The sequence below is a fragment of the Coptis chinensis genome, unplaced genomic scaffold (assembly GCF_015680905.1).
Source record: "Coptis chinensis isolate HL-2020 unplaced genomic scaffold, ASM1568090v1 utg1955_pilon_pilon, whole genome shotgun sequence".
NCBI lineage: Eukaryota > Viridiplantae > Streptophyta > Magnoliopsida > Ranunculales > Ranunculaceae > Coptis > Coptis chinensis.
Window position 1 is genome coordinate 352,277 of NW_028238119.1, and position 16,787 is coordinate 369,063.

Sequence of the window (16,787 nt, forward strand, 5' to 3'; positions counted from 1 at the left end):
TAAATTAGGTGTACAGGGTATCACTACTCACATTATATTCAATTACAATTCTTTTCAAGCAAAAAAAAAAAACTGCTTTGTACATAATCTATCATACATAGTTAGTATTAAAACTTCCGCAATTATGACATTCAAAACATTTTCCATTATTCTTATTTTGACTCGCTTAAGCCTATAGGTATATGTAACTCCCATACTCATCAATTCTCCAACCTTCTACATTTACTTACTTCCTTCCCCTATAAAAAATTACCCTCATTTCCCTTCCAGACCCAAAACTTGGTGTCTATTTCTCATTGCCTCGCCATATAAGTACGACTTCTCTTACCAAAAAAACAGCCCACAGGTTCGGTTTCACTTGCTCTTCAGTTTCCATCATCTAATTTGTATATTGTCATCTATTTTATGTGCCTAATCTTTGGTCATTTCTCATTTATATCTTGCAGCCAAATGGCCAACTTACCTAACAAAGGTCCAGATACAAGCAAGCCACTAACAACATCCTACGAAGCCAACTTTCCAATTTATAAGCCCCAAACCCCACCAGGAATGGGTGGTCTTGACGCAATGATGTATGTTACTGATCGTCTGACCGCGTCACACCTAAATTACCTTAAACTAAAACTTAAGGTTGAAGAGACACCTGCCAAAAACAACAAGATGCCTATCAAAACCTCCTATGATCACGAGTTTTATCCCACTTCCATGGACGACATAGATTAGGTTGTAATACATAACGAGTTCAACTCAATCCTAACTTGCCACCGTTCCCCTTCAATAATAAATATTTTGTCTGTTTAGTTTAACAATTACTGATGATTTCCCCATTCGGAACATTAAATGCATTTAATGTAATTGACCTATTTCCCAGTGCTATCTATCAAATACTGCATGAATTTTAAGTTTTAACCTAATCTACATGACTCCATCCGTATTTTGCTTTCTTCAACATCAACTGATCATCCATGTAACTATATGCCTTAACTGCTTTTTTATAATGGGTTGCCACTTATTTTGAACGGTGTGCTATGCCACTTTCTGCCGCAGAAACTGTTGGAAAGAGCCCCCCTTCTATATCAGTTATCCCTTCAAGTTATGCCGTCGTTAGGGTTCACACATACATTGCAATTTTCATACGCAATAATAGGCATGCCTTATATACTTTTACCAGCAATGTTGCAGATGTGATGTGCCCTTAGTTTTACCTTCGATCAACACATTCCCAAACATGCAACAAAAAAAAAAATTATCATGAACTATTAACCTAATACAATAACACAAGATCTAATCATAATACGGGGCTGCCACCCATTATCTCCAATGTACTCGGCATAGGATTATACAGGACTGCCACCAATATCTCCAACGTACTCGCAAAAGGATTAAAAACAATATTGGCTGCATTGCAAATTAACAAACTTTAAGAAAAAACAACCTTGGAGTCACAATGTCGCAAAAAAAACAATGCTCTCTGAGGCCCTTCACGAGTATATTTTCCGATTAGTACGAAATTCCAAGAAATTTCAGCAAACTTGAATGTGAGGCTGTTGGGGTCACTTTTCTTGCATATCGATTAATTTCTTTTGTCCTTAACAGTTCCCAGCCCTCTTAACATCCCTTAATAATAACCTTCTCGCACTCCCCTTTTTTCTCTACCTCCTCCACAATTCAATTAAACCCCTGCGTCTTCAGTAACCACATCCTCATCAGCGCTGTAACGGATGGGCTCTTCTCCTACTCCCTCATTACGACTTTTCCCAAAGCCTATAAATTTGTTTCGGGTTTTCATATCCACCACATTTGTTCTACTTCTTCATATCAATCAAGTTACAATTCGTGTTGTTACATCAGCAATCAGGTTTTGTTCTTATTATTAGATATTCCTCACAAATGCCCCATGCTTTATATGTGGATGCGAATGCGGTCTTCTGATACATGGATTATGCAATCTCTTTTTTGTCTAATTCCTTACTGCATGCAAGGCTACTCCCTACTAAATTTATCCTTTCTATTACTGATCCATGTGTTATGCCTTCTCAGTCTACCAATTAAAAGTAGTACTTAACATGATTGCCTTGCTCATCGCTTAATTTAGTTACATACCTTTCCCTATTGGGTTGTTTGTGTTGTTTAAGCTTCCCGTATATTATTCCATAAGTTATGCTACCCATCCAAACCCAGCTGTAAGCCCAGCGAATGGTTATTTTTAGATGGTTTGGGTTAATAGTTGTAGCATCGCCCTTCCCTGTCGTTTAATCGACACACTTTTTTTACTACTAGCGCTTTGTTCTTTGTTTTGGTTATAATTTATCTTTCTTTTCACCTACGTTCTTTGTTTTTTGGTTATACTATACTGTTTAATTTGGGACTTTACCTACCCTTGACAGCTACATCTCCCGATGTCGATGCAAAACTATCAAGACCTAGACAAACTTCGTAACGGATCAAACCGATATAAAGTAAGGGGCCGCATTACAAGGCTGTGGGAATCAGTCCATTTGAAATATCATAACACACTCAGTTTGGAGTTTCTTCTTTTAGATGCAAAGGTAATTACAATACTATGTGTACCATCTATTTGCCACAGCCATAACATAATGGACTGCTGACTTTGCTGTTTTCTCCCCCATCATAAACAGGGTGCTCACATCCATGTCGTTTTATTGAAGAAATATTTTGATGCTTTTCACGCTTTGCTTAAGGATGATGTGTTAAAAGAAGGCAATATCTACACTATGGAGAAATTCGACGTGTGGGCGTCAAAAGATTACCGGCCAGTTGTTAATGATCACAAGATTTTTATTAATCCTGGAACAGTTATCACACCAATTGATGGCGATGGTATCCACATTGCAAGGCATAAATTCAGCTTCTCCCAATTCGACACCCTTTCCGGTGGAATTCACGACAAGACTCACCTTATAGGTAATAGTTTGCTACAAGTTTCGATTTCACCTCTTAATAAACTCTTAGGGATTGTATTCTAACATTTATGTCAAAAAAACAATGAAGATGTTATTGGTCTACTTAAGCGAATCGGTGAGATCACAAACAAAAATGGAACTGTTTTTCAAGAGATTGTACTTATGGATAAAAGGTAACTTGCCGACGTTCATCTCTAATAAGCACTATATATTTCTTTTCTAACATAACTGATCCTATATTCAGTGCCGCAGAGTTGACAATTGCTTTATGGGGTGCTTTAACCGAAAAGTTTCCAAATGATCTTTTGACACAAGAAAATGTGATTGTCATTGCCACTTCTCTTAATCCAAAAGTTTTCCAAGGTACATATTTATTCCACCATTGTGTAATCCGTCCATTTTTTTGGGCTTTCCTAAGGGAAATAATGCATATTTCGTGTCTTAATGCTATGTTATAGGCAACTTTTCTCTTTCCTCGCTTAGTAGCACAAAGGTCTACATAAATTTAGACACCCAGGATGTTATCGACTATAAGAACAGGTCAGTGGTCATCTTATTATTCGTCTTTACCATATCACCTACTAATCATGTCATGCGCTACAAAATTTGTCATTCTTAATTATATAGTTTCGGGGATATCAAAGTGCAAATAGCAAAGCAGGATTCATCTACAAAAGAGGGCTTTTCTGAGGATGAACTACTTAGAAACCGTAGGGTTTCACTCGACACTTTAAAGGAGCTGGGACTAGATGAATCCAATAAGGTAACATTCAATCCATTAAACACAACTGTCTTCCATTGCCCAACATTCTATTAAAGGTTATTATGATCGTTAAACAGGGAGCAACATACACTTGCAAAGCAACCATAGGATATGTCTTCGACCTAACCGGTATTATACTTCATGTAGCAACAAGAACTGCAACAAGAAGGTTGTTGATCGTGTTTGTCCGGAATGTCACCTTGAAACCAGAAACCGCAATGAGAGGTCAATCATTAATCCCTTATCAAATTTTAACTTCTGCCGGATAAACTTTTTAAAACTTTTATTTGGGGTGTACAGGTACATGCTAAGGATGGATGTGGAAGATTCGTCAGGGGTTACTCAATTTGTTGCATTTGATCGAGAAGCTGAATACCTAATTGAAAAGCCCGTTAAAGAATTGGTGGACTCCTACAAGAAGGCAACGCCCTATAACTTTTCATATTTCCATTTTCGCTTTTTAACACTCAAAAACATCATTCTCACTAATTTAAATAAAATTATGCTTAAAAATTCAGAAAAATGGCCCACAGATCGTTAAGGATGCATTGCAACAAGTTGTCGGAAGAGACTACATCTTCCAAGTGAAAATAAATTATTTTAGTCGGAATACCAAGGAAACCCAATCTTTTGTTATCTACAAAATTTTCCCAGCTGCTATGGATGTTGATGCCACACTTACAAAAGAAGTGCTTGATAAGGTATACTTCTGTTCACTTAATTTAAAAAACATTTATGTTTCACCTTCATTAAACTTATTGTGGTTAAATACAGGACAAAAAAAATGGAAGCACCAATTTAGAAGATGTGGTTACTGGAAAAGAGGTTTCAAGCCAACATATGGAATCTGAACTCCACCAAGCAAAAAAATCAAGGGTTCAGTAGTGGGTCAGCACTTATTAAACCCTTTGGTCCATTCCATTACATTTTTTTTTAGTTATTCATTTAGAAACGAATCATCATCAAATCACATTAGTGTGTTCTCCCTTATGCAGGACGTGTCCTAGGCAACTACCCAATGCTATCAATTTCTTCCTGCTTCATAGTTTGGCCTTTTGTGCTTCGGAGTTGGAGCACATTTTGCTTTAGTCGTTTGCTTTTCAGTTTACTATTTGCTCGCAACGTCTACATTTACAGTTTTCTGTCTATTTAGAACGTTCAGTTTTATGCGTGTTTTCAAACTTTCTGTTTTGAATGTCGTGTTGGCTTTATTCATTTAACTTTAACACGATAATGAATTATGATTGGTTAAATTTTTCTAGCAAAGGGTACCTTTTCCTGTGTATATTTTACTTTGATGTGCATATGGGTTCTGCTCATTGATGTTTCTACGCTTTCGGGATACCCGCATTCACATTGATTGAATTGAAGTGGATTTGAAGTGGTGGAGATTTTCTACTTTGATGTACTTGACGTAGGATTCAATTGAAGGCAACACCCTACGTTTCTTCTACTTTGATGTGCTTGAATTAAAGTGGCTTTTGAGGTGGTGGCACTTATTTTTCCTTTGTAAGTTAATTTTTTCCCTTTGATAGTAAAATCGCGGTTAATTTGAGCCGATTTTGATAACCTTTGGCTTCATAACTATAGATTTCGGTTGTGTTTGTAATATATTGAAATGCCATGGAAGTTAAATTGAAGGTCTCACGAAGATGGTGTTTTATTGTTCGGTGTGTGTGAATGTGGTGGTGGTGTTGTGTGTTTGTGCTGGCTGGTATGTAACTGTGGTGTTGCGTGTGTGCTGCAGGTGGCAGGTGGTGGTAGTGTGGGCGTGCTGGCCGGTAGTAGTAGTGTGGTGAGTGTGTGTTGGTTGGTTTTTGTGTGTGTGGTGGTCATGTGCGGTGGGAGGTCGTGTAGTGCTGCTGGTGTCTACTACTTGGTGTAGGTGGTGCTGGTGAGTGGTGATGTGTCTACTACGAAGTGGTGTAGGTGCTGCTGGTGCAATTGTGTTGGTAGCAGGTGGTTTAGTGGTGTAGTGTTTGGTGTGTGTGTGGATGATGTCTTTGCTGCTGCCTCATGCATGCGCCTCCGCCGATGCCGATCTTTGATGATGATGCCGATCCGATGCGTCTTTGCGGCGATGCGGAGATGCCGATGCGGATCTGCTTCTTCTTCTTATTGGCCGCTAAAGCGGATGTTCTACTGATGCCGATGTCTTCTTTGTTCTTCTTTATTCTGCTGAAAAAGCGAAATGTCCGATCTTTGCTTTGTGTTACTTGGTATGTCAAATGATGTTACCACTTAGCAGAATACCAGTTACCAAAAAAACTATTTGGAGTTTGCCACTGTGAAAAATAAACGGATATTTTGGGATTTGGTATACCATGTTTCTATTTAAAGCTGTTTTGAACAATAGTAATGTACTAACTTAGTTGCCCTGTTTTTTTTGTTGTATTCAAAGTTTCACATCTGATTGCTTTGAGAGTTGCACTCGATTATTAGGTTTTTTTTTTTTTTTTTTAAATAATATTCTAAGGTTCCTTTAGATTGGTATATTGTTGCTGTTTTTCTCCCTAGAAATCAAACACTTAGGTCATTTATTTATAGCATTTTCCCGTGAGCACGAGTTGTATGATGGGTTTATTACACTTGCTCAAATTCATCATTAGCACAAAGCACAAGTTATAACCACTTGAATCCCACCCCACTCCACCAATCATAAAAACTTATAAGAACTTCGATGCGCAAAAAAAAAAAGAATTGCTCCACTAGGCGTGCATCAACCGTCCCAGAAAGGCAAACTGTCCTACAGTTCATACTATCACAAGCACACACACTGCCGGTTGATTTAAACAATCAACAAAATTCAATAACAAATAACTTGCCTTTCTACATCAAAATATACTAACAACTTACAAGTGCACTAACATATTTTTGCGCAATGTTGACTACCCAAAATGCACTAAGATATTAGATTATTTTCATTGAGCTGTCTCTTTTTGGAAATGCCATGCCATTCATTATGCACAATGTCTTTTTTTAATGCTCTTATTTCTACGCGCAATGCCTTTTTTGGAAACGATCTTATCTTGGAAATGAAGTGTTTGCATGCACATCTTTCTTTGCTATTCTTTTTCTCCCTCTCATTTTATTTGAGTAAGTGATTGCGCTTGGCATTTTGCCGACTCTCATTCAAAGAAAAGGCAGAACAATGATAAGTCTCCTGCACCTGTTGTCGAATATCCAAGTGAGTTCCTCCACTCACTTGACCCATCCAATTTACCTTCATTCAATGACTTTTAGTATCACAACTTTTGCTTTTAGACACTAAAAAACATTCTTCTCACCAATTTAAAAAAAAATGCTTCAAAATTACAAAAATGGCCCCCAAATCGTTTAGTATGCGTTGCAACAAGTTGCTGGAAAAGAGTACAACTTCCAAGTGAAACTCAATTATTTCAGTTAGAATACGAAGGAAAACCAATCTTTTGTTAACTTAGTTGCCCTGTTTTTTTTGTTGTATTCAAAGTTTCACATCTGATTGCTTTGAGAGTTGCACTCGATTATTAGGTTTTTTTTTTTTTTTTAAATAGTATTCTAAGGTTCCTTTAGATTGGTATATTGTTGCTGTTTTTCTCCCTAGAAATCAAACACTTAGGTCATTTATTTATAGCATTTTCCCGTGAGCACGAGTTGTATGATGGGTTTATTACACTTGCTCAAATTCATCATTAGCACAAAGCACAAGTTATAACCACTTGAATCCCACCCCACTCCACCAATCATAAAAACTTATAAGAACTTCGATCAAAAAAAAAAAGAGAATTGCTCCACTAGGCGTGCATCAACCGTCCCAGAAAGGCAAACTGTCCTACAGTTCATACTATCACAAGCACACACACTGCCGGTTGATTTAAACAATCAACAAAATTCAATAACAAATAACTTGCCTTTCTACATCAAAATATACTAACAACTTACAAGTGCACTAACATATTTTTGCGCAATGTTGACTACCCAAAATGCACTAAGATATTAGATTCTTTTCATTGAGCTGTCTCTTTTTGGAAATGCCATGCCATTCATTATGCACAATGTCTTTTTTTAATGCTCTTATTTCTACGCGCAATGCCTTTTTTGGAAACGATCTTATCTTGGAAATGAAGTGTTTGCATGCACATCTTTCTTTGCTATTCTTTTTCTCCCTCTCATTTTATTTGAGTAAGTGATTGCGCTTGGCATTTTGCCGACTCTCATTCAAAGAAAAGGCAGAACAATGATAAGTCTCCTGCACCTGTTGCCGAATATCCAAGTGAGTTCCTCCACTCACTTGACCCATCCAATTTACCTTCATTCAATGACTTTTAGTATCACAACTTTTGCTTTTAGACACTAAAAAACATTCTTCTCACCAATTTAAAAAAAAATGCTTCAAAATTTACAAAAATGGCCCCCAAATCGTTTAGTATGCGTTGCAACAAGTTGCTGGAAAAGAGTACAACTTCCAAGTGAAACTCAATTATTTCAGTTAGAATACGAAGGAAAACCAATCTTTTGTTATCTACAAAAATTTCCCAGCTACTGTGGATGTTGATGACACACTTACTAAAGAAGTTATTAATGAGGTATACTTCTGTTCCCTTTATTTAAAAAACATTATTGTTCCACCTTCATTAAACTTATTGTGGTTAAATACACGACAAATAAAATGGAAGCACCGATTTAGAAGATGCAGTAACTGGAAAAGAGGTTTCAAGCCAAGATATGGAATTTGAACTCCACCATGCAAATAAATCAAGGATTCAGTAGTGGGGTCAGTTCTTATTCAACCCTTTGGTCCAATCCAGTCAAGTTTTTTTTGGTTTATCGATTAAAAATGAATCACCATAAAATCACATGACTATCTTCTCACTGATGCAGGACATGTGTGCTAGGCAACTACACAGTCCTTTCATTTCCTTCCTACTTCACGGTTTGGGATTTCGTGCTTCGAAGTTTGAACTCATTTTGCTTGCGTCGTCTGCTTTTCAGTTTACTATTTGCTCGAGTCGTCTACATTTACAGTTTTATGTGTGTTTAAAACTTTCCGTTCTTAATTTGGTGTTGCCGTTATTCCTTTAACTTAAATACGGGAATGAATGATGATTGCTTTAATATTTCTAGGCGCAGGGTACCTTTTCTGTGTGTACTTTACTTTGATGCGCATGTGAGTTTTGCTAATTTATTCTTCAAGGCTTTCATATCATACGCTACTTTATCCCCTCACCAACAAAGAACCACTACATACAGTATTGTCCCACCAGTCGAACAGGTTATTACAACTTTAAAAATTCAGGATGTCTTTAAAATTTTATTGTTGGCCCTTAAATTTATTGAACTGTCTTTTACCATAACCAACCCAAATTGTCACGGCTACCAAATTGACTCACCAAGTTAAATACATAGGGAGGCGTACCTCCAACAAACAATACTCCACCTTCCAAAACCAACCCTTCAAGTTGTTATAATTCTTCATTATAATGAAACTCATTTGTACTTATGGTAATAGTAACTCATTTGATATGGGGTTACACTTTTAATTATAACGTTACGCTTTGTCCGCCTATATAAATCGCATGGTCCACAAAAATCAAGTGAATTGGTTTAAAAGGAATGGTTCTCTATTAATTTTTTTTTTCCTACTACTGTAAAACATCTTCCCTTCAATCTAACTTTTATTTTATGTACTATTGTGCATAAATTAGATGCATTTCATCACAATCCCAACACAATCAATTCATAAACTTTCTTCATCCTAACAAAGTCATGGTTTTCCATTTTCTTATGTCTTTTTTTCTTTCTTATCATACATTTTGCGCACAATTATAGACACCTTATCAATTTAAAGAACATTACCCAATATATATTTTTTTTTTCTTAATTCTTATAATCCATACCATACTTAATAACAATAGTCAGGTTTGTACAATATTTACTTGCTTTTTTTGTTTGACCTTAGACTGATAAATCATTCCTTTGTATATTGTATACATCGTTTCCCTATCTAACTATGTTGCTTCCACTATAATTAATATTCCTTATTTATTCATTTATTTTATTTATTCTTATTATTTATTTTGCAGAAATGGATAGTTTATCAAACACCGATAGAATTACAAACAAGACAACCACAACATCTTATGAAGACAGATTTCTAATTTATACTACTCCAAGCACCTCAAAACATAAAGCTTTTCTATATCTTTATGACTACATCTACAAGTCGCACCTAAAACCAAAACTCACCATTGGAGAAAACCCTCAAAAAAAGGCATATACTGAATGATATTCGAACTGTGGGGACGATATAGATTAAGTTGTTGTACATCACAGAGTTAACACCACCCCAATAGTCGCTTACCACAATTCCTACATGAATAATTTAGTTATTATGACGTTTTCGAATCATTTTGTATTGTACATTTCCCCCTTCAAAATGTTAGACATTACTATCCTACTTCAAAATGGTTTCAATTAATTTCATAGGAAAATGATAAGAGTGTCTTAATCTACACCATTTAATCATTTTTTCCTTTTTTGGCGCACATTAATTAGACTTACTCATCAAGTTGGCCTACTTATCATTTTTTTTCCCCTTACAATTAGGGAAATGGTCAATATGGGTGGAATTTTAACTCACATTATCAATGATGTTTCTTTATGGAATCCGTGCCGAAGGCACGGGCATTAACTAGTATTATACATATCAAGAAATTGAGTATCATATTTTATACTCTGATTTATTTATTTATTTTTACTATTTATTTTTTTCGCTAATAACTATGATATTTTATACTATTATAAAACACTATGATATTTTATAGTATGATTTAGCCTACGTGATCACATTGATTCACCACTTTTCTCTCTATCTCTCTCTTTTTCTTGATCAAGTCCACAACCACAACTTTTTTTTTTGTCATTAAGCAAAAATTTGTATTGATGAAAGGTGGTTGGAGAGAGAGAGAGAGAGAGAGAGTTACTTACAGTCTACTCACACAATAGTACCATAAGAACTTAACAAAACCTATAATAAACATGTTCTCGAACCTCCCATTTGGTTATCCATGGGGGTTTTATAATAAAAATAACTTGATCATTGTCTTGCAACCGACCGAAGTACTTTGCCATTGATCTCTATTTGTGAAATTGGCTTCTCTCCAACCTGGAGTCAATTTGCAAAGAGTCTAAAAGATTTATGCATCTCTCACTGTCTCGCTTCATACACCAAGGTACACTTGAAGTTCCAAAAGCATTAACCGCAGATGTCGAGTCTGACTCCACCCATACCTTCCTCCAATTTCTCTTAATAGCATACTCCACCGCCTCTAGAATTGCTAAACATTTAGCTATGAAATTCGTCTGATTACCAATATTCCTGCAAAGACACGCTAGGAACACACACATTCATAATTTCTAAACAGAAAATTAGGCTAGAGGGGTTAGTTAAGAATATTTAATAGTCCTAAGACTCCTCTTAAACTTTTTTAGAATTTAATACTCTAATTTGACCAGAATATGGAACTGACCACCTATTACCCAACTTTATCAAGAATAGACGAAAATATCCTCACTTGGAAACAAGCATAACCGACTATCTACCCAGTAACATAGTGGGATGCAAAACAAAAATTTGAATTTCACACAAAAATTTCACTTATAACCACCTGCCTTTACATTTAAAAATGCATATAATGAAAAAACTAAAAATATTATGTCTCCAATATTTTGTGGAGGCATTTGACACTAATCATTAAGTCTAAACCCCAAACCGCTAGACACTAAACCCAAGATCTTTATAAACTAGACCCTAAACCTTAAAATACTAAATCCTAACCCCTATAAACTAGACCCTAAGCCTAAACCCTAAACCTTAAGACACTAAACCCTAACCCCTATATCATAAATTTCTAAACATTAAACCCTAAATCAACCCGTTGCATTTAATAGTAGTTAATCAAACCCACAAAATAAATAATCAAATGCATTTTATATCTACATTTTAAAATGCGTGGTGTGTATGCATTTTAAAATGTATAAGTTTATAACGTGGTGCATCTGCATTTTAAAATATATAAATTTATAACATGGTGCATTTGCATTTTAAAATATATAAGTTTATAACGTGGTGCTTCTGCATTTTAAAATGTTTGCATTCAGTAAAACATTTTTCATAGAATCTGCAAGTGTATTCATACAATTCAAAACCACTGATTTTAAGATTTAAGATGGGGGATTTATAAACCTAAAAAATAAGGGGAGAGTCATGTGCATCAAAACTAACATGGCAAACATCAGAGATACGAGGTGTTGAGGAAGAAGTACAGTCAAGTAAAAGAAAAGAATACACCATTAATACCATTGATAATCACAAACTGAAACTGTTGAACATCAATCAGGTAAAAGTAAGGTGTTCTCCTACACCTTTCCTAAAAAATTACACACTCCCACAACTTTGTCAAAGTAAATTCACATTTTCTAACTATGTATAATTCTATGCCCAAACAAAGGGTAATGCAAAGGAATTTAATAAACTCACACACACAAATGTAGTTTTTCAAACAATGCTTTCTCATTTATGATTCTCGATCGCTCCTACAAACCATTAAATCTGTATTAGCGAGCCCGAACTTGCTAATGTTAACCCAAAGAAAAATTAGGATCTGAGATATCATTGTGGGTTTCACTGCTGCCTCTACTGCAGGAGATTTGTTCATTGCTCTCCAAACAGTGCCTTGCTCATTAGATGATCATGAATTGTTTTGGCTCATGGATTAGCATCATGCACTTTTAAGAAGAGATTAAAATAATGATAATTGCATAAACTAAAAAAAGTTATGTAAAGAAGAAGAACAAAAAATAAATTAAGGGCGGTTATTATTTATCTGATAAATAGTTATTTTGCAAGGGCGAAAAAATAAAGAAATTATCTCAAAGGTGGAGGGCAGTCTGGAGTCAAAAGCCCAAATTCTAATGATTTTCTATAAAACAATACTTATGTCGATGAAAAGAAATTAGGGGTATTAAAACCCAAAAAAATTATTGGTCCGGCTTTTAAGTTGTTTTTTTTTTTTAAAACTAGACTCTCTAGCCCAATTTCTTGAATTTCTAAAGCACACACCATAGCCCGAAGGGCTAGGATTACCACAAGAAGCCCCATCGACATTAACTTACATTTCAAAATACCGTGATATGTTACAGTGTGTGCCAAATTTCAGCGAGGCGATAAATTGGACAGTTGAGAAAGCACAACAGCTACTATAAATACCAAACCCTAAAACAAAACGAATTCAGAAAAAAGGAGGGAGAAATAAAACAGAGAGAGAGAGAGAGGTTTGTTAATGGCGTAACTAACTTGTACGGATTTAACATTCTCGCTACATTTCATCTTCTTATTCTTAAATTTGTTAAAAAATTGACAGAGAATAAAGAAGATGATGGCATCTTCTTCTGCTGCATATGAATTTCGTTCGCACGGTATCAAAAGGAGATCGGTGAAAGATCGTCTTGGAAGCGTCGTTGAGTTCGGTTCTGATTCTTTCTTTGGTCAACAACAACATGCTCTCAAGCGGTAATTGGTTTTCGATCTGTTTTTGTTGTTATTTGATTAAATGTGTTGACGAAAGGTTTAATTGATACCATTTGTTAAAATAACAAGATATTTGACGGATCAAAAGTGTTGATTTGGATGATTTAGACAAGAAATTGAATTATTAATTTGGCTATAATGGACTAAGTAATCGAAAATGAATTTTCTCATGATTCTCTCTATAAAGTTATACACAAGAAAATCAGATGAATATTCTTTGCTGGAAAATATATACCTTCAGTAGGGGCAATCTGTTTATGAACTTGATGATACGCAGTAGACACTAATTAGTTGTTGATTATTCTCATTCCTGAAGGAAATGAACTTGATGAAGTTAACCGTTGGTATTTGGTAACAAGAATTTATATTAACAGATTATCCATCCTTTGTAAATGATATGGTGTACATATATGCTGAAGGAACATATAGTTTGATGGGACCAACTTGCTCTGTAGCGTATTGTATTATGGCTGAGAAAATATTATAAGAGACACTTATATGAGAACTCACAAATGCAATACTCCTATAGATTTTGTCTTTATATCTTAGATAATATGCTGAATTTGGTAAGCAGCTTTATTATTCATCAGACAGTACTAGCCATTGACTAGGCTGCTCGTGGAAAGGTGGTTCATGTGTTCTCTCTCACATCTGTTTTATTTTTTCTCCTTTTTCATCCTAATCAATAAATATTACGTATCAAAAAAAGAAAAGAAAAAGGTGGTTCATGTGTTTGTATGTAGGTTCTTATGGGATTTTTTCAATTTCGTTCACTCGTATATCACTAATAAGTTCATTTTATTAATTGAAATAAATTATTTGATAAGTAGGCTATCTTGAACTATCCGTATGCCCGAACTTACGCTATCTGCATTTAAGATCCTTATTATATGACCTTCTGCTGATATAATAGTATTTCTGATGGCCGTTAGGTGGACTTGAAAATAATAACTAACATTAGTTTGGGTTATTTACTACAGTCAGCGTCAAGATACCTCTACAAGGAATCACATTGTAACTGATCATAAAGTTCAAGAAGAGATAATAGGTACTTATGTTTGCATCATGCAAGTCTCATCTCTTTAACGCCTCTTGCTTCCTACTAACATTACATGGTATTTATACATGTAGTGAGAAAAGTTGTACCAGAAACTTTGAAATCAGTTGTCTTCCAGACGAGGCTGCCTCCAATTGTGATGCATGAGAAAACTGTGAACATGTCCAAAGGTCAAGGTATAAATGCTCGCTCAGTTGGGATATCAGATATTAAGGCAACTTCCAAAAGTCCTGCTAGGTTTTCTGACGTATCGAATGTTAAGGAGATGTGCACCAGCCAACTTAAAGTATCTTGTCCTCGTTCAATTTCAGAAACTAAAGCTAATTCTGGTGTAGGTCTAGTCTCATCAAAGATGCCCATGATCCTGTCCAAATCTGCATCGTATACTACGGAACAGAAAAAGTGGCATCTGGTACTGAGAAACTTAAAATATTACCGTTATATAGCCTAGGGTGCTCATTTTGCTTGTACACTGAAACCTGGCACTAAACTCAACTAATGATATTCGCAGATACTACTTAGTTCAGCATCAATTTGCAGTCCATCTGAAAAAGATATAGCACTTATCATAGGCTAACAGCCATGTTTAAATATTTGGTTATTTCGCTTTTGGTCCCACTTATAATAATGTATTCAGCGATTGGCTCCCCTCTAATTGGATGTGTTTTTTGCCCCACTTCAGTCAGTTGACTCTCAATCAACAAAAAGTTAACTGAGTCAACCAATGGAAGTGGGGCATAAAACAAATTTCCAAGTAGAGGAGGGCCAATCGCTGAATATGCTATTATAAGTGGGGTCAGAAGCGAAATTACCCAATAAATAATGGATAAGAGGAATCGATAGAAAAATCTGGAGGTGAAATCTATAACGACTCTTGATGCCACAAGAAGAATGCATATCATGCTTACCTGGGCATAATTTTATTAATTTGCTCCTTATCTTACCATTTGGTATCCCCATTTTAGTGCTTGTCTTACCATTTCCTTTTTTTTTAATGTTATACTTTTCACATAATTAAATGGCGCTCTCATGGAAGTTGTGAAGTGAAAAACTCTTTCTGTTCTTCTTCACCCAGAAATCGTTTTGTGTGTGTTTATAGCACCATTTTACAAATAGTTTTAATATGTTTCTTATATGTTCACTTTATCAGAACAGAATAAATTGACTAACTCAAGTTAATTATAAAAACGATGTTTGTGATTCTTTTTATCTCGTCCTTTGTGGCAGGTTGAGGACCTAGACATACCTTCATTTCTGCAAGTCCTTGGGTTGAGCAAATATCTTATTACCTTTAAAGTTGAAGAGGTGTGGAGCTTCCACAGAAGTTTTTAAGACTCTTGTTTGTCTTATGTTATGTTTAGTTTTCAGTATGTTCCTTGGGCTGTGTTGGACAGTTTTCTTATGTACAATCTAAATGATGTATCAGGTTGACATGTTTGCACTAAAGCACATGAATGATGATGATCTGAAAGCGATTGGTCTGCCTATGGTAATCCGACTAAACCGTTTTTTTAATGTCGTGCATCTCTCTCTCTGTCTCACTCACCTCACACACACATCAAAGAAGGAGCTTGTGAACCACAGAACCATGACTAGACTTGGTCATGTTCCATGGGCATGTTGTTCAATGTGACAAATAGGTTGTCCTGGGGCATGTTGTTCAATGTGACATTTAGGTTGTCCTGACTCCTGACAGACCACAAACAAAATCCTAGAATGTTAATTTTGTTCCTAATGTGCTCTTAATGGTTGTTTAGGCAAGCGTATCTCTATATACATATGAACAATGCTGTAGTTGTCCACGGATTACCTTTCTCATTTTGGCAGTATGATTTTCAGGGTCCAAGGAAGAAAATCCTTCTTGCTCTGGCTTCTTCAAGAACTAAGAAATGAAGACCAGTGTACTGCATTTGGCATGACTGGGGAGTCATCTATGTAGCTTGTGTCTGTAGTGGAGTCACTTCTGGTCCTTCAGAAACAATGATACATATCTTTTAAAATGTATTTTTTAGAAAGTTGTACATTTGAAGTGTCACAGTATATAGTTGTCGTCCAGAACAACAGATCCCAAGCATACTTCTGAGAGATTCAAACCTTTTCAGTATATGCTAGAGTTTCTGATGCAATTTGTTTTCTTCTTGGATATTTTGGAAGAAATATGTTCATTTGTTGTTGCTTAGACAATTGTCAGTTTACTGGTTTTCTTTATTTGACGAGTTAATTCTGAGATATTGCCACTATTTTCAATGTTAAATAAGTTCATACATGTATAAAATCAGGTAGGACTTCCTACCATTTTCTGATTCTTTCTCCACTGTACACTATATTCTCCAGGTTGAGGTTATGACCTCGTTGTTGATTTTTATTTTGTTTTTTTTCTCGAATTCTGATTGAAGGAGCATCTTCAATCGAAAAGCAAACAATCTACTAAATATGTTTGATTTTGGCTCAAAAGTAATCTTTAATGGTAACACA

The 16,787-nt window shown here is 35.5% G+C and overlaps 1 protein-coding gene and 2 long non-coding RNA genes across 7 annotated transcripts; all 3 read left to right on the forward strand.

Moving 5' to 3' along the window:
- The first annotated feature begins 1,612 nt into the window (after nt 1-1,612).
- Nucleotides 1,613-3,081, forward strand: LOC147473694 (uncharacterized). The gene is made up of 4 exons (XR_015210320.1): nt 1,613-1,858; nt 2,388-2,549; nt 2,640-2,925; nt 3,013-3,081. It is a non-coding gene; the product is annotated as an uncharacterized LOC147473694 (long non-coding RNA).
- A 1,219-nt stretch (nt 3,082-4,300) lies between these two features.
- LOC147473695 (uncharacterized) lies at nt 4,301-5,003 on the forward strand. The gene is made up of 3 exons (XR_015210339.1): nt 4,301-4,388; nt 4,462-4,575; nt 4,683-5,003. It is a non-coding gene; the product is annotated as an uncharacterized LOC147473695 (long non-coding RNA).
- Nucleotides 5,004-12,903: 7,900 nt separating this feature from the next.
- On the forward strand, nt 12,904-16,541 carry LOC147473696 (uncharacterized). Of its 5 annotated transcripts, none has more exons than XM_086587179.1 (8): nt 12,904-12,999; nt 13,089-13,237; nt 14,236-14,303; nt 14,387-14,488; nt 14,624-14,724; nt 15,540-15,617; nt 15,739-15,801; nt 16,152-16,541. In XM_086587179.1, the coding sequence occupies exons 2-8, from the start codon at nt 13,101-13,103 to the stop codon at nt 16,203-16,205; spliced, it is 603 nt and encodes a 200-aa protein (XP_086443305.1). In that variant the 5' UTR covers nt 12,904-12,999; nt 13,089-13,100; the 3' UTR covers nt 16,206-16,541. The 5 variants fall into 5 exon arrangements, with proteins under 5 accessions (XP_086443305.1, XP_086443307.1, XP_086443304.1 ...); XM_086587181.1 differs by having other exon boundaries at nt 14,648-14,724; XM_086587178.1 differs by having other exon boundaries at nt 14,387-14,724.
- The last annotated feature ends 246 nt before the right edge of the window (nt 16,542-16,787 follow it).

Bases quoted from the DNA above. Each gene is read 5' to 3' on its own strand.
- LOC147473696 (XM_086587178.1), top strand. From the start codon at position 13,101: ATGATGGCATCTTCTTCTGCTGCATATGAATTTCGTTCGCACGGTATC. The intron at 13,238-14,235 runs GTAATTGGTTTT...TATTTACTACAG, and splicing joins CAACAACATGCTCTCAAGCG to TCAGCGTCAAGATACCTCTA. The intron at 15,802-16,151 runs GTAATCCGACTA...TATGATTTTCAG, and splicing joins AAGCGATTGGTCTGCCTATG to GGTCCAAGGAAGAAAATCCT.